Source organism: Castor canadensis, chromosome 12 (assembly GCF_047511655.1).
Source record: "Castor canadensis chromosome 12, mCasCan1.hap1v2, whole genome shotgun sequence".
Taxonomy (NCBI): Eukaryota; Metazoa; Chordata; class Mammalia; order Rodentia; family Castoridae; genus Castor; species Castor canadensis.
In genome coordinates, this window is record NC_133397.1 from 27,400,616 (window position 1) to 27,422,920 (window position 22,305).

At 36.0% G+C, this 22,305-nt stretch overlaps 1 protein-coding gene across 11 annotated transcripts in view; it reads left to right on the forward strand.

The window, feature by feature from the left end:
* Nucleotides 1-22,305, forward strand: part of Birc6 (baculoviral IAP repeat containing 6) — a 218,981-nt gene that overhangs the window by 39,732 nt on the left and 156,944 nt on the right. For all 11 annotated transcript variants that reach the window (XR_012439655.1, XM_020180650.2, XM_020180666.2 and 8 more), the window contains exons 5-10: nucleotides 328-439; nucleotides 2,530-2,612; nucleotides 7,722-7,944; nucleotides 8,026-8,186; nucleotides 12,505-12,563; nucleotides 15,271-16,665. Coding sequence is in view for 10 of the 11 variants with exons in the window: in XM_020180650.2 (XP_020036239.2) it covers nucleotides 328-439; nucleotides 2,530-2,612; nucleotides 7,722-7,944; nucleotides 8,026-8,186; nucleotides 12,505-12,563; nucleotides 15,271-16,665 (2,033 nt within the window). In the remaining variant the exon portion in view is untranslated. The remainder of the gene's footprint in view (nucleotides 1-327; nucleotides 440-2,529; nucleotides 2,613-7,721; nucleotides 7,945-8,025; nucleotides 8,187-12,504; nucleotides 12,564-15,270; nucleotides 16,666-22,305) is intronic.

The following is a 22,305-nucleotide window of genomic DNA, read 5'->3' on the forward strand; positions in this document are numbered from 1 at the left end:
AATTTTGCCAGCTTGGCAAAATTGAAAGCAGGGGCTCTCTGCTTCTTCCTTTCCAGAATTTTTCTTTTCTGGTTGGTAATTTCTCTCTAGTTCTTTATGCCCCTGGAATTGTCATTTACAGCCACTAACCAGATTTTCTTTTTCCCTACTCGACGGGAAATTCCTAAAATTAATCATTTCCAAGGAAAATAAAAATTTAAACTTGATCATTAGATCATTTCCAATTTTTGTTGATAATTCAGTGAATTTCTTTCCCTGCAGGGTTAAACAGGAGTTTCACTCTGGTTTGATGCCTAATTCAATTACATGAAGTGTGTTTGCTTTTAGATCATTGATGTATAGTGAAGCTAACAGACGGGAGACATTTACCTCATGGCCACATGTAGGCTACAGGTGGGCACAACCAGATCCCATGGCTCAAGCTGGATTTTATCATCAGGTAAGAATGCTATCGTTAATTTTTTTTAGTACACCATTACAGTCTTCATTAAAAATCATCAGCATTTTAATGGTTTTTCAAAAACTTGTTTCGTGCAGCTTAGCTGTTTGCTTATTTGTATGCATGTATTTAAGTTCTTCTTTTTTCCTATACCTTTGATTATGGTACTACTTTCTATGTCCTGTGTTACATATGAAAGGTAGAAATTGTTATTGTTAAGTAACTAACAACTGTGTTACTTAATATTTCTCTCAGATTAGGTAGTTCTTTTAGCACCAATTTGACAGTTTTTTCTAGATCAAATTTCTGGAAAATATTTTCTGTGGATGTATGTTTATTTTCAGTTTTTGACTTCTCCATTTATACCATAACAGTATATACTTAGGGTATTGCAATCAAAGCAGTTTTGTAATCCAGGTATGGTGACACATACCTGTAATCCCAGCTCTCAGGGAACTGAGGCGAGAGGATCATGAGTTGGAGGCCAGCTTAGAAGTCATCGTGAGATCTTCTCTTTAAAAAGAAAGCAGTTCTGCAATTTCTCCTGAAATTTTAATTTTAATTGAGATACAGATTACCCATATACTAGACAGTTACAGAAGCAACATTGTAGATAGTAGTAGACTACAACCTGAATGTAGGTATTGAGGCTCTGATTAAGAATAAATAGAGGTGTAAGTAGAGCCAGTTATATTTGTGTTGATAGAGGAAGAATTGGTCAAGAAAAATGGCAAAAAGGTATGAGAATGGGTCATTATAGAAAACACTGAACTAAAGTAGAGGGAAGGTAAGAAGAAATGATTTTAGCTAGGTTTAATTAATTAATAGGAAACTTCCATGGGGCTGGGGATGTAGCTCAGTGGTAGAGCACTTGCCTAGCATGCTCAAGACCCTGGGTTTGATCCCCAGCATGGGGAAAAATAAATCTAAGAATTACCTTTAGAATTCAGTTAAACTTGGAATTGAAGTTCATCCAAGTTCCTGTCATAAAGAGACTGAAGAATGATTAATCTTTAATTATTTTGATGTGTTCTGAACATCTTAATTAAAATTAAATCAGAAAACCGTACATGTATTTCTGTGTTTTCCTCCAGCTTTTTCAGATTTCTAGGTAACCATAGGTAGGTTTGAGACTGTCTAATGTTAAAGTCTCTGAAATTATTGCCCTACATTACATATTGAATGTGCACCATTCTTTTTACCAGCTTACTTTCTTCTAATTTGGTGTCATTTCCTAAAAGTGTTTCTGTTCAATAGTGCCTTTTTATTTTTTTCTCTTATGATCTGTCTCTGCAAAGATATCAAATCATAGTTTTCCTAGACTTTCCTGCATGTGTTGGGGCTGAATATTTTTAGTTTTCTAAAATGTATGATATATTTGCTCTATATAACTGAGTGCTCAAAAATATTAATATTATGGCCAGGTGTGTTAGCATATGCCTATAATCCCTGCTACTTGGAAGGCTGAGATGGGGAAGTTCACAGTCTGTGGCCAGCCTGGATGAGCCCCTATCTTAATCAACAAGCTGGGTATAGTGGTGGATGCCTGTAATCCCAGCTACTAGGAGGCTAGCTAGGAGGGTTGCAGTCTATGGCTGGCCCAGGGTAAAAACACAAGACCCTATCTGAAAAATAAACAAAGCAAAATAAAAAGCCTGGGGGTGTGGCTCAAGTGGTAGAGCTCTTGCCTAGTAAGCCTGAGGTGTAAGGCCCTGAGTTCAAGCTCTGGTAATGTCCCCCAACACTAAAAAAAACCCAAAAGCTAATATTAGTTTTTAGATACATTTCAGTTCATGTTTTGCTATCAAACCCTGTTGTTGAGCACTTACTCTATGGATGCAAATTTATTAAACATTGTTTATACACATGTGTATTAGTATAGGCTAATTTTCTATTCTTTGGTATAGAATTGTGATCTTTTTCAAAGACTTTATGAAAAAGCTGTTTTTTTTTTTTTTTTTGGTGGCACTGAGGTTTGAACTCAGGGCCTCATGATTGCTAGGCAGGCACCCTTGCCACTTGAGGTACTCTGCCAGCCCATGAAAAAGCTATTTAAATAATGATTCATTCTCTCTCTCATAATTTTGCAGCCTGCCTCTTCTGGAGATGATAGAGCCATGTGTTTTACTTGTAGTGTATGTCTTGTTTGTTGGGAACCTACTGATGAACCTTGGTAAGTCTTGAGTTTTGTGGGCATAATCAGCTAAATTAGCTCTACAAATGTGCTTTTTTTTTTTTTTTTTTTTTAAACTCTCCTTTCCCCTCCCTGGTATTGGATTTGAGTTCAGGGCTTTATACTTGGTAGGCAGGTGCTCTATATTTTGGTAAATAATTTTTGATAAAATAATCTTTTTTGTTTTTGAGACAGGGTCTTGTTATATAGTGCCGGCTTACCTTAAATTTGATCCTCCTGTCTCAGTGTCTCAAGTGCTGGGATGGCAGGCTTGTGCCACCAGGCCCAACTCTTCTTGATTTTTTGTTGTATGTATTTTTTCTATTGTCCTTAATAGAATGAGGCAGACTTGTCTATACTGTGTCATACCTGTGGGCATATAGTGTCTCTGAGATCCATGACTTTCCAAAATCTGTACATGGAAGAAGTGCCAAAGAGTAGAAGTGGGATCTGACCAAAAGCTGGCAGGGTTTGGCAAAATGAACTCTCGCATGATTAACTTTAGCATTAATCCTGGGCCATGGAGGGAAGGCTGTCAACAGGGAATTCATGGAGGAGGTACTTAAGAGTACACGTTTCACTTTTTGAAGTAATTTTTTTTGGGAGGGGGGTGTCTTTGAATTCTAGTGCATGAAATTTTAGAACCTGGTTAAATGGTAGCTATTATATGTTGAGACTTAATTTTTACAGATGACTACTCTGAGGTCTTATAATAGAAAAACTTACAATTGTAGCAAATATTTATGTAATACTATATATAATGTACTTTTATAAGCACTATATAGGTTTTAGTTCATTTCATTCTCACATTAACTCTCTAAACTAGGTACCCATTTCCATTTTGTAGGAGGGAGCTAAGACTATTTTCTAATTTAATTTGTAAAGTCATTCTGTAAGATGGAAATTACTATCCCATTTTACATTGAAGAAAATAAAATCTGCTGAAGGACTTATGACTAAAAAGTGACAAAACCAGGGTTTGTTTTTAAGATTTATCACTTATCACTATAATTAGTTGGAAATCTTGAGTATTCATTAGCTGATGGCATGAAGTAAACCTAGTACTAATGCCTATTGCAAGGCTACAGATGTAGCTCAAGTGGTAGAGCACTTGCCTAATAACTGTGAGACTCTTGGCTCTGTCCCCAAGAACCTTCCTCTCTTAAAAAAAGTCTATTGCAGTATGCATACAGATCCAACATTGCACTGGAAAACAGTATATGAAATATTCAGATGCATTTTATTTACTGATGAGAGTTAAATATGAGTGGTATCCAATTTAGGTTGTTCTTGTTTGGAATTTATTGTTTTTAAACAAAAGCAAGCAAGATATCTATCTTTCCATCCATCTGTTTTGTGCATACCATTTTAATTTTTTTATTTTGCCAGGTCCATCTTTTAAAGTTTATTTAACCCTCACATGAAAAATTGTACTATGATATTACAGAATTTTTTTTTTTTTTTTTTGCTGGTGCTGGGATTTGAACTTAGGGTTTGCACCTTGAGCCACTCCACAAGCCCTTTCTTGTGTTGGGTTTTTTTGAGATAGTCTTGTGAACTGTTTGCCCTGGGATGGCTTCAAACCATGACTCTCCTGATCTCTGCCTCCTGAATAGCTAGGATTATAGATGTGAGCCACCAGTGCCCTGCTAGAATGTGGTCTTGTAAATTTTTTTTTGGTGAGTAAATGGATTCAAATTGTTAGGTTAGGCTGCTTAAAATCCCTCTTTTCTTGATAAGGGTCCAGAGTTCAGGAATTCTACCTCTTTACTCCAGGAACTTCAGACATCTCTGAATGCTTGGGCTATTGCTCTAAATGTATAGAATTAAAGGGAGTTGATGAAAGCTGGGTTGCTGAACCCGGGTGCCTTCTAAATCTATAATGTAGAAAAGGGATGCTTTGAAGGGAAAAATGGGGACCCATCTTTGTTTTTCTTTTTTTGGTGGTATAGGGTTTGAATTAACATCTTCAGGCTTGTGAGGCTACTGCTTGAGCCATGCCTCCAGTTCTTTTTTGTTATTTTATTTTGAAGATAAGGTCTTACCTTTTGCCTGAGTTGATCTGTACTGCAGTGCTCCTATTTTAGGCTTTCTGTAGCTGCTGAGATAAGAGGCATGTGCTGGCATGTCCAGCTTTTTTTGGTTGAGAGGGAATCTTACAAAGCTTTTTGCCCAGGCTGCCGTGGAACTGTGATTCTCTCCATCTTAGCCTTCCAAGTAACTAGGATTTACAAAATATGAGGAGCCGTCATATTTTGATGGTGGGAGTTGGTAGAGTTACTTTGGAGATAGATTGAATTCTTCAAAAATAAGAATAGCATACCTTATTAACTAGCAATTCCACTTTTACTTATCTCATCCTAGGGAATTAATTTAGGCATAAAAAAGATAGCCACGGCAGTGAAAAATGCGAAACATCTTAAGTGCTCATCAGGAGTGCAATAGACAAATAAAATGTGGTATATTCATAAGATACATGTGATCCAAAAGAATGAATACTATATGATCTTTATTAATCACCATCACAAGAATGTTCAGATAATGTTCTGTCAAGAAACCTAGCCAGGTACAGGTAGTCCTAGCTGCTTAGGAGACTGAGATAGTATTGTGGTTTGAAGCCAGCCCTGGCAAATAGTTCTCAAGACTGTCTCAAAAAACCCAACACAAAACAGGGCTGGCAGAGTGGCTCAAGTGGTAGAGCACCTGCATCGCATGAGGTGCTTAGTTCAAACCCCAATATCATCAACAAAGAAAAATAAACCTGTTGTAGAATGCTCAGTTCAATGATACTGATTGTTTAAAATAGTAAAATAATTTTCTTTGTGTATATACGTGTGTACAAGCTTACAAAATAGTTTAGAAATATATCACTTAAATTCCTAGCAAAAGTTAAAAGAAAAAGATGGAAGGGGAAACTATACTAGGATTTAGCTTGAAGGGAATCTGGTTCACATGTGTGCTTGGGGATGCAGTGGAAAAGAATTTCTAATTCTGGAAGACATCGGCGTGCTACACATTTCCCGAGGTGCAACTCTATGTAGATATAGGAGCAACATGAAAACAAATGCACAACCTGAGGAGTAGCATGCTTTCTGACAACAGTTTCTGTTTGTCATGGGCAAATAAAAAATGTGTTTTTCCTTTCCTTTTTTTTTTTTTTTTTTGTTGTTGGTAGCAGAATCCTGACATTTCAAATTAATGCTTTGAGATTTTTACAGCTAGGGAAAGGTTGAAAAAAAAAAAAAAGGACATTGGAAATATAAAGGAGTCACAAAGTTGGGTTTTGTGTGTGTGTGTGTGTGTGTATTTGTTTTGTTTTTTTTTTTTTTTTGAGACAGGGTCTTGCTATGAGCCAAGACTGTTCTTGAACTTAATATAAGCCCAGACTGGCCTCAAACTCATGATCCTCAGCCTTCTGAGCATGATCACAGGTGTGTACAAGCACACCTAGGAAAGTATTAGCTATACGTAAGAGAGGTGTTTTGGCTTTTTTGTTTATCCGTGGGGCTGGGGATTGAACCCAGTGCTTTGTGCATGTTAGGCAAGTGTTCTACCAGTGAGGTATCCCCAACCCTTAAGGTAGATAATCTTTTAAGTATTAGAGTTGATCCTGCTATCAAAACCTGAGAAATGTATGAGAAATGTACCTGAGAAATTTATGGTACTGGGGTTTGAACTCAGGGCCTCATACTTGCTAGACAGGCACTCTACCATTTGAGCCACTTGGGCAGCTCATTTTTTGTTAAATTTTTGAGATAGGGTCTTACATTTTTATCTAGGCCCATCTGCACAGTCCATCCTGCTCTTTATGCTTCCCCTTGTAGATAAGATGACAGGTGTTTTGTGCCCAAGCCATTGGATAAGATGGGCTGCCCTTGAACTGCAGTCTTCCTAATCTCCATTTCTTAAATAGCTAGGATAATAGGTTTGAGCCACCATTCCTGGATTGAGAAAAATTTTAAACCGATATCTCAATATTTCATTTTTCTGAAATATGTTAAAGTTTTCTACTAGCCTTATTTTAACTCTTAGTTTTTGCTCAATAATCATTTATTTAAAAGAACTACAGTCTTAACTCTATTTTTGAGGGATTGATTCCAGGACTGTCATATTCAAATCTGAGGATGCTTAAGTCTTTATATCAGTGATATATAATGATTGCACATAATCTGTGCACATCCTCTTACACATTTATGTCATCTCTAGATTGCTTATAATATTGAATACAATGTTAATTCTATGTAAACAGTCATTATACTGTGTCTTTTAGGGAATGATGGCAAAAAAGTATTTGCCGTCAGTACAGATGCAGGTTTTTTTCCGGAACATTTTCTGTTAGCTATTAATTGAGTCCACAGATACAAACCCATAGACAGGGAAGATGGAATGTAGTGTGTAATTTATAAACTTTACCTTCTTTTTATTTATATGTTACTTGCCTGATTGGGTCCTGATTTTGTGATAATGGATATGCAAGCTATATTTCTTCATTCTTAAAATGTCATTGTTTTCTGTATTCTTAAGAAATCTCTTTGCTTTCAGATACTTATTAACCATGGTGGTATGAGTTGGATTTATTAAGTTTCTCTTAGATGTCATTTGTAGTTGTGGTCACTGGCACAGAGAGTTTCAAACTGAAGCCAAGTAATTGCTCAGAGTTGTAGAAAACCTTTGTGAAAAAACATCAGTAGTTAAAGTAGGCTTTTCATTATGTTGAGATTACACTGATTTCTCAGTATCATCTGAAACAGACTTTACTTATAGTCAATTAGAGTAATAACTGTTATTATTAAATATTGTGAATATTGAATATGTAAATACTAGAGTAAAGTTGATGAAACAATGTTTTGATAAGATTGAGCCCCCCGCCCCCTTTTTTTTTTTTCTTTTTTAATAACTCTTTGTGGTACTTGGGTTTGAACTCAGGGCTTCTTGCTTGCTAGGTAGGTACTCTACTACTTGAGCTACACCCCCAACCCAAATTTAGACTTTTAATATTTATAATATTTGAAGCTCAATTAGTTAAGTAAGACAGTCCTAAGAGTTCTGTTTTAATGTACAAATTTTATTTCTTTGTCGTTCAGTCAACTTTTCTTTATTTGCATAAAGGTCTGAACATGAGAGACATTCCCCAAACTGCCCATTTGTGAAAGGTGAGCACACACAGAATGTGCCATTGTCAGTCACACTTGCAACGAGTCCTGCACAGTTTCCTTGTACCGATGGAACTGACAGAATATCCTGCTTTGGGTCTGGGAGCTGCCCTCATTTTCTAGCTGCTGCAACTAAACGAGGAAAGATCTGCATATGGGATGTTTCCAAACTCATGAAGGTATGTTGTAATTTTGAAGGAATGCATTTGTAATTGAAAAAAAAAACATCAGTTGTAAACTTAGGATTTTCATTTGTTTAGGTGCACTTAAAGTTTGAAATTAATGCCTATGATCCAGCAATTGTACAACAGCTTATTCTATCAGGAGAACCAAGCTCAGGAGTTGATTCAAGGAGACCAACCTTGGCATGGCTGGAGGACTCCTCTAGTTGCTCAGATATACCAAAATTGGAAGGAGATAGGTATGTGACTTCATTGGATTAGAATTTATAGATGGTTGCATGTTTTTCTTCTAAATTTTATAGTCTTATTGTTCTAATTAAAATGACAGAAATTTGCCAAGTTAAGAGATTAGAAAATAAATATTTGATTTTGGGAATCTGAAAACTTTGTAATTTTCATTCAGAAATATCATAATCTGTAAAATTTGCTTTACTTTCAGTCTCAATCTATGTCAATTTCACGTGTTTTGCCCCATTGAAAAATAAAGTCTTGCCAGGCGCCAGTGGCTTACGCCTCTAATCCTAGCTACTCAGGAGGCAGAGATCAGGAGGATTGCAGTTTGAAAGTCAGCTGGGCCAATAGTTCTGAGACCCTATCTCCAAAAAAAAAAAAAAAAAAAAAAACCCAACATTAAAAAAGGGCTGGCAGATGACTTAAAGGTGTAGGCCCTGAGTTCAAGCCCCAATACTACCAAAAAAACCCCACAAAACACCATGCGAGTCAGCTCCCTGTATAGCTATCCTTATCTCAACTAGCAGAAACCCTTGGTTCTTCCTATTGTTGCTTATACTCTCTCTTCAACAAAATTAGAGATAAGGGCAAAATGGTTTCTGCCAGGTAGCGAGGGGGTAGCGGGGGAAAGGGAGGGGGTGGTGGAAGGGCGGAGAAATGACCCAAACATTGTATGCACATATGAATAAAATAAAAATTAAAAAAAAAAAAAGGTTTAGGGGTTACAGTTTGTACCTCAGGGTCAGGGTATATGTTTACCAGATACAAGGACCTGGGTTCCATCCCCAACACCAAAAGAGAAGGAAAATGAAGAAAAACAAAGTCTAAAAACTGAAATCTGTTGATTAGATTTTAAAATTTTACCTAATACTAAATTTTTCCATAGAGCATTGGAACCAAATGATTTTAGTTTCACCCTTTTTATTAGTACCTCACATTATGGAAGTGAATTTCACTACTGAATTGTGAAATGATCCTAGGTGAGACAAGTACACCAAATTATTTAGAACACTATTCCATTAAGCACCAAGTAATAGAAACATCTTGGTAAAATTATTGTTGTGGATTCCCCTCCACTCATCTTTCTGACAAGTTCCTGAGTTTTGTCTGTATTTGATCTATGTGGGACAGGAAAGTCAAGGAAACTCACCTGTCTTCTAAGAATCTCTGTGGTCGTGACTGAAATAGGCCAAAAGGCAGTGTTTGTTTTATTCCAAAGTAGACAGAGTAAAGGGTTCCATAAGTCACTCAGTTTATGATAAGCAGTAGTAGCTATCGCTCTTCAGATTCTGTAGGTATGAATGTGAGATAGAGTATACTTAACTGTTAATCAAATGTCCCGAGATGCCGAGGATAGCTACCTTTCACCTGCTGGGAGCACTGATTTTAGTGAAGTATGATTGGTGTTAACAGTGCAGTCAGAGAATTTTCATTTTGTTTTCAAATACCTTTGATGTCATAATCTTTCATTAAGAAGCAATGTGAAATTTTATTGATAGAAATTATTTCATTAATGGAATCAATGGAAATTCACAACATAAAATTTGGGAAGGTTGCTTATGTCCAGTTGATTTTGGTAAGTGGAAATTACTGGCAGATTTATAAATGTGATCAGAGATTGTAGTGAATAGAATGAGCCAGCCTACCTCTGACTTCATGTCACACAAGATACCATGTGCTTGGATTTTAAAATTTATCCCATGGGTTTCATTAGCTTGGAGAACAATATATTAATTGGAAAATTAAAACTTACCCAGGAGGTTTAAAGTTATTTTTAACTTTAAAAGTAACCATTTCTCCTTACGAGACATTTCTCTTTTCTCTGAATTTACTCAAGGAAGAAGATTTAGTACATATTCAATCTAAATGAATTAACATTTTTTTTGGGGGGGAGGTGGGAGAGGTTGGGGAGGGAGAAATGACCCAAACAGTGTATTAATAAATAAAAATTTTTTCTAGGTGTTTCATTAGTTATTTGTATATTTTGTCAAAATGGCAAACATGTTTTGAATTTAACTTTTTTTTTTTGGCGGTACTGGGGTTTGTACTCAGGACCTCATGCTTGCTTAGCAGGCGCTCTAATGCTTGAACCACTCCTCTAGCCCTGAATTTAACTTTTGAGGATGTTTATGGTATTTTTATAAACCAAAATATCCCTAATGATATTAGTTTGTTTAGATTTCAAAAGCACATAAACTTTTGAACTTACCCACCATACCTTATTTTTTTTTGCATGTTTATTGCTTTGTAAAAGGTTTTATACAATTTAAAAGGCATTAGTACTATTATATAAATGGTATATGCTGTACAAAAGCTGGAAAATGTGGAGACAGAAATTGAAGGAAATCCAGTATTCAGTTATATTAAACATTCCTATGTATTCTTGTTTTTTTAAATAGCATGTGATGTTTAAAAAATATTAAAGGGTTTTTATATCAGAAAACTCAGCTTCTAATTACACAGTTCAGTGATTTTACATGTTTGCTTTTGTAATGTAGTAAGATTTTTTTTGTCATAGAATATTTTAGTTAAAGATTATTTTTGAGGACCACCAGAACTTCCTTTGCTAATTTAAGGTGTTTATATGGCAAACCTTTTTGTAACATCAAAACATGCCAATTCTGTCTTTTAAAATATGCAAGTAGTTTATTTTATATAAATCTCAGTACACGAATAATAATGCATGATTATTTTTCTTCTGTACTTGAAATCTCTTGTTTTCTTTTTTGGATTTCTTCATTGCAAGTAATTTCCAAGCATTATTTTTCTGAGGATTTACTTTTCTAGGTAACTTATTTCTCAAAATCAGCCAATTTGTATTTTAGTAGTTGAAGCTAATTAGTAGCTGAACTTAAACTTTTTTTCTCATTCATTTTATCATTTAATTTTTAAAATTTTTTTGGTGGCATTAGGGTTTGAACTCAAGGCGTTGTACTTGCTGGTCAGCCACTCTACCACTTGAGCCACATCTCTAGCCCATATTTTTTTCATTATTTTATATCTAGCACTAAATTAGTTTATGGACAGTTACTATCACTTGAAAAAATAGAACTTGGTCAAAATTATCTAGGTGAGCCCCTCCCAAATTTCAAACATTGCCTTGGAATGTACTATCCTTAAGTATTTATTCTTATTTAATAATTTATTGGTATTTATTACTGTTATTATTTTTGTTAATTTTAGAGGTAGTCACTTTGTTGTTTTTCTCAAATTACTGGGCATATGCAGTTCTGCTTTAAGCTTCCAAAGTGTCTGGGACTACAGGTGCATGCCCACCATGCATTTTTAATGGAAATTATCAGCCTATCTGTGAAATAACATTACAGATGCCCATGCAGTCCAAATTTCAGTGCCATATATTACACAAAGGAGAGATTCCTTTCCTCTTTGAAAAGAATCTAGCTTTTCATTTTTATAATAAGATTATCAGAAGTTTAGAAACTGCTATAGATTAGTAGAGTATAGTCAGTACAATATTTTTTTCATATTTGCTAACAGTGGAGAGAATGTGGTAAAGATGAATTTGAAGAGGGAGTCTGAAAGTTTCTTGACCACTTGAGTGAAGACTAGAGACTATTGTATTAACCCTGTCTTCTGAGTTGTCATAGTTTTCCTACATGTCAAGGAGTTCTTATAGCCCGTGAAAAACAAATCCACAAAATAAAAATGACATGCATATCAATGTGAATATTGGTACATACTCATGAACTTATGCAGTTTTATTTGGTTTTAGAGTAACTTGAATTCACTGATAGTTCTTAAGATTTTACTGCTGCAAACTTGTATGTTTGATTTTATTAGTTGCTGCTCTCTTTTATCTTTTTGTTTGCTTAAATTAGTGCCACTCACAGCCTTCAAATCCCTACAAATACTGTTATGGATTCTTATGGGTTTCCACACCCTATTTCATGGAGATCCTTTTTAAAATGACTTATGGTGACAATTTTTTTTATCAGTTTTGATATCAATGTACTGTTTATCTTGTTTAAGTAGTTTCAGTAGTTTTGTATGTTGCTTGTGTTTGAGATACATACCAGTTGTTTGTAATACTGTTTTTTAGGGCTGGAGCTCAGTGTGTGAATATTTGACTAGCACATGTTGGACATCTGGGTTCTAGCACTAGCATCAGCAAACAACGCCCCACCACTATGGTTTTTCCCTCTTTGCTTTCTCATGTAATGTATACCTTTTTTTTTTGGTGCTGTGAATTAGACCCAAGGCCTTGTGTATGCTAGGCAAGTGCTTTATTGCTGAGCTTCATCCTCAATCTCTGATGTATACTTTTTTTGAAGTTCAAATTGTTTTCACTTTGTCTTTTAATTTAAGTGATGATTTACTGGAGGATTCAGACAGTGAAGAGCATTCCAGATCAGATTCTGTGACAGGTATGTAAAAAACCTTACGTTTTATTTTTTAAATATATATATACTACACACACATATATACATACATACACATACTCGTATGCACACACACACACAAACATACATATATATGTATATCAATTCAGGGGTTTGCACTTGCAAAGCAGGCACTGTACCTGTTGCATCACACCACCAGTCCATTTTGTTCTGATTAGTTTGGAGATGGATTCTCACCATTGTTTGCATGGACTGTCCTCAGACCACGATCCTCCTGATTTGAGCTTCCAAAGTAGCTAGGATTACAGGCATCAGTCACCAGTGCTTATGATAATATATATATATTTTTTAAATCATTGTATTTATACAGTCCTTGGTAAAGCTAAATAGGACTTAATTATAAGTTTCTTAACGCAAACTCAAAATTTTCAGTGTTAAACACAGAAAACTAAAATATTGTATGTCAGAGATCTTGAATGAATGGTAAATATGTAGTGTTCTACAATAAAATTTAAATAGCCATTTAACCCAAAGAATTAACATGATAGCTGTGTTAAATCTCTGGGACATACCTCAGGGCTTTAAAATTGTGTTTGTTTGTAAAATGTAGTCTGTTAAATAAAAGCTTCTTGTTCCCAAAATAAAGATTAAATTTGAAGTGGGGTGCTAGTGACTCAAGTCTCTAATCTAGCTACTCGGGAGGCAGAGATCAGGAGGATAGCGGTTTGAGGCCAGCCTGAGCAAATAATTGGTGAGACCCTATCTCGAAAAAAACCCAAGATGACAAAAGCCTAGTGGAGTGGCTTAAGTGGTAAGAGTGCCTGCCTAACAATTGTGAGGCTCTGAGGTCAAACCTCAGTACTGCCAAAAGAAAAAAAAAAAAAAAGAAAACACAGTTTTTGAGATTAAATAAATTAATAAATGTAAAAAGAAAAAAGATACCCGTTGAAACTATTTCTCAAATGGTGGGGGAATAGAGGAAAATGGTATAGGGGGTGAATTCAAGTATGATGTATTTTATAGGAACCTTTGTAAGTGCCACAATGTACCCCTACTGAACACAACAATAAAATAAAAAAAATAAATAAATAATGAAACAGTGAGTGGAATATCTGAGAAGATGCTAGTGTTTAAAAAAAAATGACCATTATTAAATTGTGACTGTAGTGTTAAATGTCATGAACAGGTCAGGACACATACAATGTGATGCATTTCTTTAGAAGAGACATGGTTGTAGGCAGTACTGTTGTGAAATGTTGCAGATATTGTAGAGTAGAAAAAGTTCTCTAAACTCTGATTTTTTCATGAAAGATTTTTAAAGCTACTGAACAGAAGACTGGCTTGATTTTGGGTTAATCCTCAGTTTTGATGCTGTTAGCAATGAACAAAAAGAACCCAAAATATGAAGAAAATGCCTTGAATAATGTACAAATACGTAATTAGCTCTACAAAAATAAAGAATTGATTGCATTAAAAACTTTAGACTGATGAAGGTAATGCTCTTTCCTCACTTTGAAAATCAAAAGAGGGTTCCTATATTGCATTTTCTTAATTTGATAAAGAACAATAAGGTGGTCCCTGGTCACCTGGAGACCTGTTAGAGTTTGAATTTACCTACAAAATAACCCTTTATACTTGTTGGGTCACTTCAAGTCTGTGAGCTTCCTTTTCTGTTGTTAAAATTTGTCGAGTCTAAATGAACCTTCCCTTTGCATACTGTAACATTGTTTTCTTGTCTGAGGATGTGTGCTGGGGTGTAACTCAGTGTGGTATCCCTGTGTAGCATGGACTTGATTCCCAGCACCACAGGGAAAGGTGGAGTGTGTAGAGTGGAAGGGAGGGAATTTTTGCAATTAATAATACTTGTATTTGGTTTATTTTCTCATTTCTTTTCTACTTTTATGTTTTTCATCTATGCCTGCTTTATTTTTTATACTCCCTTTAGATCTATAATCCTCCTTATTTCCCTTCCCAGTTGATTTTTTGTTGATTACTATACGATATGTCTTTTAGGCTGAGAATGTTTTCTTTGCAGCTATCATAAAAGAAAACACCTTCCTGTTCAAAGTTTTTAATTGCCTCATTTGAGGATTTGTTAAGTAGCTCATTCATTTAAACTAAATTTAAATAGGTATATATAACATTATTATATTTGTGACTTCAGGATTGCAGAGTAGCCATAGATACACTCTTTTTCTTTTCTTTATCAAGACAGAATCTTGATATGTAGCCCGGACTAGCCAGGAACTGTAATCTTTTGACTTACCCTCCCACGTGCTGTATTACAGGTGTAAGCCACCCAACGCTGTGCCTGGGCTGATTTCCTGTTTTACAAAAGTAGTTTTCCTGGGCATAATGTGAGACCCTATCTAAAAAATAATCAACTGAAAAAGTCCTGGTGGAGTAACTCAAGTGGTAGAGTTCCTGCCGAGCAAGTGCAAGACCTTTTAAACCCTAGAACCATTCTCCCCGACAAAAAATGTTTTTGCTCCCTAGTTTCCAGGAGAATGTATTGTGAATTGAAAATAATTTTGAGTCCTATGAGTACCTATGTGATTATTCCGGGTAGGCTTATCTCAGACTTGATTAATTTTCTTTTAAGATAGTGTAAATTCTTGTACTTACTATAACGTATTGATTGGATGAGTTAAAAAAAAATAAAAACATTAAAACACAGATTTTGATTTACTTTAATAGGCTGTTATCTAATGAACGTTATTCCTTTCCAAAGGGCATACATCGCAGAAGGAAACCATGGAAATAAGCCTTGATATAACAGCACTCAGCATTCTCCAACAGCCAGAGAAACTTCAGTGGGAGATTGTGGCCAATGTGCTTGAAGATACTGTTAAGGATCTTGAAGAACTTGGGGCAAATCCTTGCTTAACAAACTCTAAAAGTGAAAAGACAAAGGAAAAGCACCAAGAACAGCACAACATTCCCTTTCCATGTTTATTAGCTGGAGGTTTATTAACATATAAGTCTCCTGCAACCTCACCCATTAGTAGTAATTCTCACAGGTCACTGGATGGTTTAAGCAGAACTCAGGGTGAAAGTATATCAGAACAAGGGTCAACTGACAATGAATCCTGCACTAATTCAGAACTCAATTCTCCTCTGGTAAGGAGGACGTTACCCATTTTACTTCTGTATAGCATCAAAGAATCTGATGACAAAGCAGGAAAGATCTTTTCACAGATGAACAATATCATGAGTAAAAGTCTTCATGATGATGGTTTTACCGTTCCCCAGATTATTGAGATGGAACTGGATAGTCAGGAGCAGTTGCTGTTGCAGGATCCTCCCGTGACTTACATTCAGCAGTTTGCAGATGCTGCAGCCAACCTTACCTCTCCAGATTCTGAGAAGTGGAACTCTGTATTTCCCAAGCCTGGGACTTTGGTTCAGTGCTTGAGGCTGCCAAAGTTTGCAGAGGAGGAGAATCTTTGTATAGACTCAATAACTCCTTGTGCTGATGGAATTCATTTGTTAGTAGGACTGCGGACATGCCCTGTTGAATCCTTGAGTGCAATAAATCAAGTAGAGGCCTTGAATAATTTAAATAAATTAAACTCCGCACTATGTACTAGACGGAAAGGTGAGCTGGAATCAAATCTTGCTGTAGTGAATGGTGCAAATATTAATGTAATCCAACATGAATCACCAGCAGATGTACAGATTCCTTTGATAATTCAGCCTGAGCAGAGGAATGTTAGCGGTGGATATTTAGTACTTTATAAAATGAATTATGCCACACGGATAGTGACTTTAGAAGAGGAGCCAATAAAAATCCAACATATCAAAGATCCCCAGGACACAATTACCTCGCTGATTTTGCTTCCGCCAGATATATTGGATAATCGAGAGGATGACTGTGAAGAACCTGTTGAGGAAATGCAGTTAACCTCAAAGAATGGGATGGAGAGAGAGAAAAAGTCTGACATTTCTACTCTTGGACACCTGGTAATAACCACTCAGGGAGGATATGTAAAAATATTAGATCTTTCAAACTTTGAAATTTTGGCCAAAGTGGAACCTCCCAAAAAGGAGGGCACTGATGAACAGGACTCTTTTGTTTCTGTCATTTACTGCTCGGGCACAGACAGGCTATGTGCATGCACCAAAGGTAAGCTGTTTAATACTTCCAGAAATCCCTACCATATATGACATTTGTTTATGCGTGTACCTAGATGAAAAACTTTTGATACACATAGAGTTAATTCTTACTGTAATGAAGTGGTAAATCTTTCTACTGTCTTAACTGTCCTTAAACCTTTTCTACTGCCCTAGGCAATGATTCTAATTATAAATAAATAAATAAATCTCTCAGGAAGTTTCTTCTCCACTTTATCCTTAAGAAAATAGCTTGTTGTTTCTGTGAATCCTAACTCTGCATCTGCTCACATTTGTGACTTTGAGCAAGTTATTTTTAACTAAGTAAATGTTTATTTCTTTATAAACTAGGATAAGAATGCCTTTGAGTTAGACTTTTTGTAGAGTGACAACATACCTGACATAAGCACATTATTTTTCTAATTTGGCTCACATTTTTAGAGGTTTTAGGTCAATTTTGTTGGAATGGCTTGCTCACATAGTGGCCAGGAAGAGAGAGTGCCTGGTAAGGTGGGCTTCCTTTTCCTCTCTCTTACTGCATCCAGGCCCCAGCCTATTGGTGATTGTTATCTCCATTCAGAACTAGTTAATCATCTCTAGAAACCCTCAAGGACACACCCAGGTATGTGCTTTACTGATTTCCCTAGGGATGTCTTAGTCCAATCAAGATTAACCATCACAGGTCTATTTCTAGGCTCCTTATAATCAAATGAAATGTACATGAAGTTTCTGACACAGATATCAGTCCTTATTTCTGTCTGAGATTTAAAAAGTCATCCAAAATGGAGGTAGGTTTAGAACCTCAGTGATTAATAAATAAAGGTAGTTTATCTCTATGTAAAGATAATAGTACTCCCTAGAAATGCAGTAAGGATTTAATGATTTCATTTATTTGATGAAATACACTTTAGGTAGCTCACATTAAGCCTTAAGTATTTAAATATTTAAAGAATAGTATTTTAGTAGATTAATATATTCTTGGAGTTTGGATAGCAGTGATTCCTAGGAAGTGATTTGGTGATAGGGCATTATAATTTAATCTTATTTCATTATTTATTTTTTGGAAACAGGGTCTCAATACTTAGCCAATGCTAGTGTTGAATTCAATTTCCCAAGTGTTGGGATTACAGGCATGTATCACCATGCATGATTGATTAAAGTTTATTATTATTATTATTTTTTGGTGGTACTGAGGCTTGAACTTAGTGCCTACATCTTAAGCTACTCCACCAGCCATTTTTTTGTGTTTTTTTTTTTTTTTTGTATATAGGGTCTCTTGAACTATTTGCCTGGGCTGATTTTGAACCTCAATCCTCCTGATCTCTGCCTCCTGACTAACTAAGATTATAGGTGTGAGCCACCAGCACCTAGCTAAAGTTTTATTATTGAAAAAATTGTAACTGATACACAACAACATAAATGTTACTGCGGTATAATGCAATGTTCACATCACATACACATTGTGTAATGTTTAAATCAGACCAAACATACTTACCTTCTCAAACACTCATCATTTCTTTGGAGTGAAAACTTTCAAAATCCTTTCTTTTTGAAACATATAATACATAATTTTCTATCTGTGGTCCCCATACTGTGTAATAGTAACTCAGAGTTTGTTTTGATGCTACTGGGGCTTGAACTTGGGACCTTGTGATTGCTAAGCAGATACTGTATCTCTTGAGAAATACCTTGCCTCAGTTCTTTTCATTTTAGTTATGTTTTAGATAGGGTTTAGCGGTTTTGCTCTGGGCAGGCCTTAGACTTTGATCCTCCTGCCTAAGGCCTCCCATGTAGCTGAAATTATAGACGTGTACTATCATGCCTGGCTCATTGTTGAGATTGGGTCTTGCTAAGTTATTCCCAGGCTGGCCTTGAACCGCACTCTTGTGGTCTTTGCCTCCTGAAGAGCTGGGATTATAGTTGTAAGCCATTGCTTCTTAACAAAATACTTCGTTTTTGTTTTACTTTGAACTCGAGGCCTCGTGCTGGCTAGGCAGGTATTCATCAACTTGAGCCATGCCCCCTGTTCCTTCCAGAGCTTCTTGATCCTATTTAACTCTATCTTAGCATCGATCAATCAACTTTTTCCTAATCTTCTCCTCCCCACTGTCTGTGGGGTCTGGTAACTACCATCCTACTCTCAACTTCTATGAGAGCAACCTTTTAGATTTCTCATGTGAGCAAGATGATGTGGTATTTACTTTACTGTACCTGACTTATTTCACTTAACATAATGATAATAGTAACCAGTTTCATTTGTGTGCTCCAAAGACAGGAATCCATTTTCTTTCCTTTTTTTTTTTTTTTTTTTTGGCAGTACGAGGATTTGAATTTAAGGTTTTGTGTTTGCTAGGCAGGCACTCTACTGCTCCAGACTCTCTGACAGCCCTTTTATGTGTTAGCTTCTTTTCGAGCTAGGGTCTAGTGAACTGTTTGGACCTGCTGGCTTTGAACTGCAGTCTTCCTGATCTCTGCCCGGTGAGTAGCTAGAATTACAGATATGAGTCATTGGCACCTGGCCCAAGCGTACAGTATCTATCCTTGGTTGACAGTGTCTTTCCTTCAGTATTGAAAAGTTTCATGGCATTCTCTTCTGGCTTTTAAGATTTCTGCTGAGAAGTCAGCTGTCAGGTGAATTGGGGGCACCTGTATGTATTCACCTCTGGTTTTCCTTTATAGTTTAATATAGTGATTGATTTTGGAAAGTTAAGACATGTTTGAGTTCTCAGGATAAAACCTACCTGGTCTTAATGCATTGTCTTATATATTGTTGGAATCAATTTGCCAAATTGTGTTCATAGTTTTTTGTATCTGTGATTTTAAGGAGTATGATGTGGTCCTTGTAGTCTTTTTCATTGTTGCTTCTTACAGTCTTTCTGATTTTAGTATGAATTAGAGTAATACTTGACTGATAGGAGTTGGCAAGTACTTGCTTCATTTTTGTGTTAATCTTTTGTGTATGCAGTTGGTTTTATTTCTTCCTTCAGTGTTTCGTAGAATTCAAGGTTGGTGAAAATCTTGTGTCTGGAGATTTTGGTTTGTTTGTTTGGCTTGTGAGATTTTTGACTAAGTTTCTGTTTTTACAGATAGTGTTTCTGGTTATTTGTTTCTTCTTTAGTGAGCTTTGTAGTTTGTTTCTTTGTAAGTTTTACTTAAATTATCAAATTTTAACCTAAAAAGTTTTGTAATATTCCCTACGGTTTTTAACACTTGTATAAGCTTACTAATGTTGGTGCTGTTGTTTGTGATAGATAACTTGTGTTTCCTCCCTTACCAGTCTGTCTAGAAGTTTATCACTTTCATCGATTTTGTTTTAAAACACTAGCATGTGGTTTCTTTTTTCTATTTTTTTCCATAGCTATTTTATTTTATTTTATTTTTAATTATTCATATGTGCATACAATGCTTGGGTCATTTCTCCCCCTGCCCCCACCCCCTCCCTTACCACCCACTCCACCCCCTCCTCCCCCCCCCACCCCTCGATACCCGGCAGAAACTATTTTGCCCTTATCTCTAATTTTGTTGAAGAGAGAGTATAAGCAATAATAGGAAGGAACAAGGGTTTTTGCTGGTTGAGATAAGGATAGCTATACAGGGAGTTGACTCACATTATTTTCCTGTGTGTGTGTGTGTTACCTTCTAGGTTAATTCTTCTTGATCTAACCTTTTCTCTAGTTCCTGGGCCCCTTCTCCTATTGGCCTCAGTTGCTTTTAAGGTATCTGCTTTAGTTTCTCTGCGTTGAGGGCAACAAATGCTATCTAGTTTTTTAGGTGTCTTACCTATCCTCACCCCTCCCTTGTGTGCTCTCGCTTTTATCATGTGCTCAAAGTCCAATCACTTGTTGTGTTTGCCCTTGATCTAATGTCCACCTATGAGGGACAACATATGATTTTTGGTCTTTTGGGCCAGGCTAACCTCACTCAGAATGATGTTCTCCAATTCCATCCATTTACCAGCGAATGATAATACTTCATTCTTCTTCATGGCTGCATAAAATTCCATTGTGTACAGATACCACATTTTCTTAATCCATTCGTCAGTGGTGGGGCATCTTGGCTGTTTCCATAACTTGGCTATTGTGAATAGTGCCACAATAAACATGGGTGTGCAGGTGCCTCTGGAGTAACCTGTGTCACATTCTTTTGAGTATATCCCCAAGAGTGGTATTGTTGGATCAAATGGTAGATCAATGTTTAGCTTTTTTTTTATGTCCTTTCTTTTTTAATTTTTATTGTTTTATTATTCATATGTGCATACAATGCCCCCACCCCCTCCCTTATCATCCACTCCACCCCCTCCCTCTCCCCCCCACCCCCTCAATACCTGGCAGAAACTATTTTGCCCTTATCTCTAATTTAGTTGAAGAGAGAGTTGAATAGGAGTGGAGATAGTAGGCAACCTTGTCTAGTTCCTGATTTTAGAGGGAGTGGTTTCAGTTTTTCTCCATTAAGTATAATGCTGGCTATAGGTTTGTTATCTATAGCTTTTAAAATGTTGAGGTATTTTCCTTCAATTTTAGTTTTCTTAGAGCTTTTATCATGAAATGGTGTTGGATCTTATCAAAGGCTTTTTCTGCATCTATTGAGATGATCAAGTAGTTTTTGTCTTTGCTTCTGTTAATATGGTTTAGTACATTTTTTGATTTTTGTATGTTGACCCACCCCTGCATTCCTGGGATGAAGCCTACTTGGTCATGGTGAATAATCTTTTTAATGTGTTGTTGAATTTGGTTTGCCATTATTTTGTTGAGGATTTTTGCATCAGTGTTTATTAAGGAGATTGGCCTACAGTTCTCGTTTTTGGAGGTGTCTTTGCCTGGTTTTGGGATAAGTGTAATACTGGCTTCATAAAATGTGTTAGGCAGTTTTCCTTCCCTTTCTATTTCGTGGAACAGTTTAAGGAGTGTTGGTATCAGTTCTTCTTTAAAGGTCGCATAGAGTTCAAAAGAGAATCCATCAGGTCCTGGACTTTTCTTTTTGGGGAGACTCTTGATTGCTGCTTCAATTTCATTTTGTGTTATAGATCTATTCAGGTGATTAATATCCTCTTGGTTCAGTTTTGGATGATCGTATGTATCTAGAAATCTGTCCATTTATTTAAGATTTTCGAACTTATTTGAATATAGGTTCTCGACGTAGTCTCTGACGATTTCCTGGACTTCCATGGTGTTTGTTGTTATCTCCCCTTTTGCATTTCTGATTCTACTAATTTGGGTTTTTTCTCTCCTCATTTTAGTCAGGTTTGCCAGGGGTCTGTCGATCTTGTTTATTTTTTCAAAGAACCAACTTTTTGTTTCATTAATTCTTTGTATGGTTTTTTTGGCTTCTATTTCATTGATTTCAGCTCTTATTTTTATGATTTCTCTCCTTCTATTTGTTTTGAGATTTGCTTGTTCTTGCTTTTCTAGGAGTTTGAGATGTATCATTAGGTCATTGATTTGGGATCTTTCAGTCTTTTTAATATATGCACTCATGGCTATAAACTTTCCTCTCAGGACTGTCTTTGCTGTGTCGCATAGGTTCCAGTAGGTTGTGTTTTCATTTTCATTGACTTCCAGTAACTTTTTAATTCCCTCTTTCACTTCGTCAATGACCCGTTGTTCATTAAGCAATGAGTTATTTAGTTTCCAGCTGTTTGCATGTTTTTTGTCTT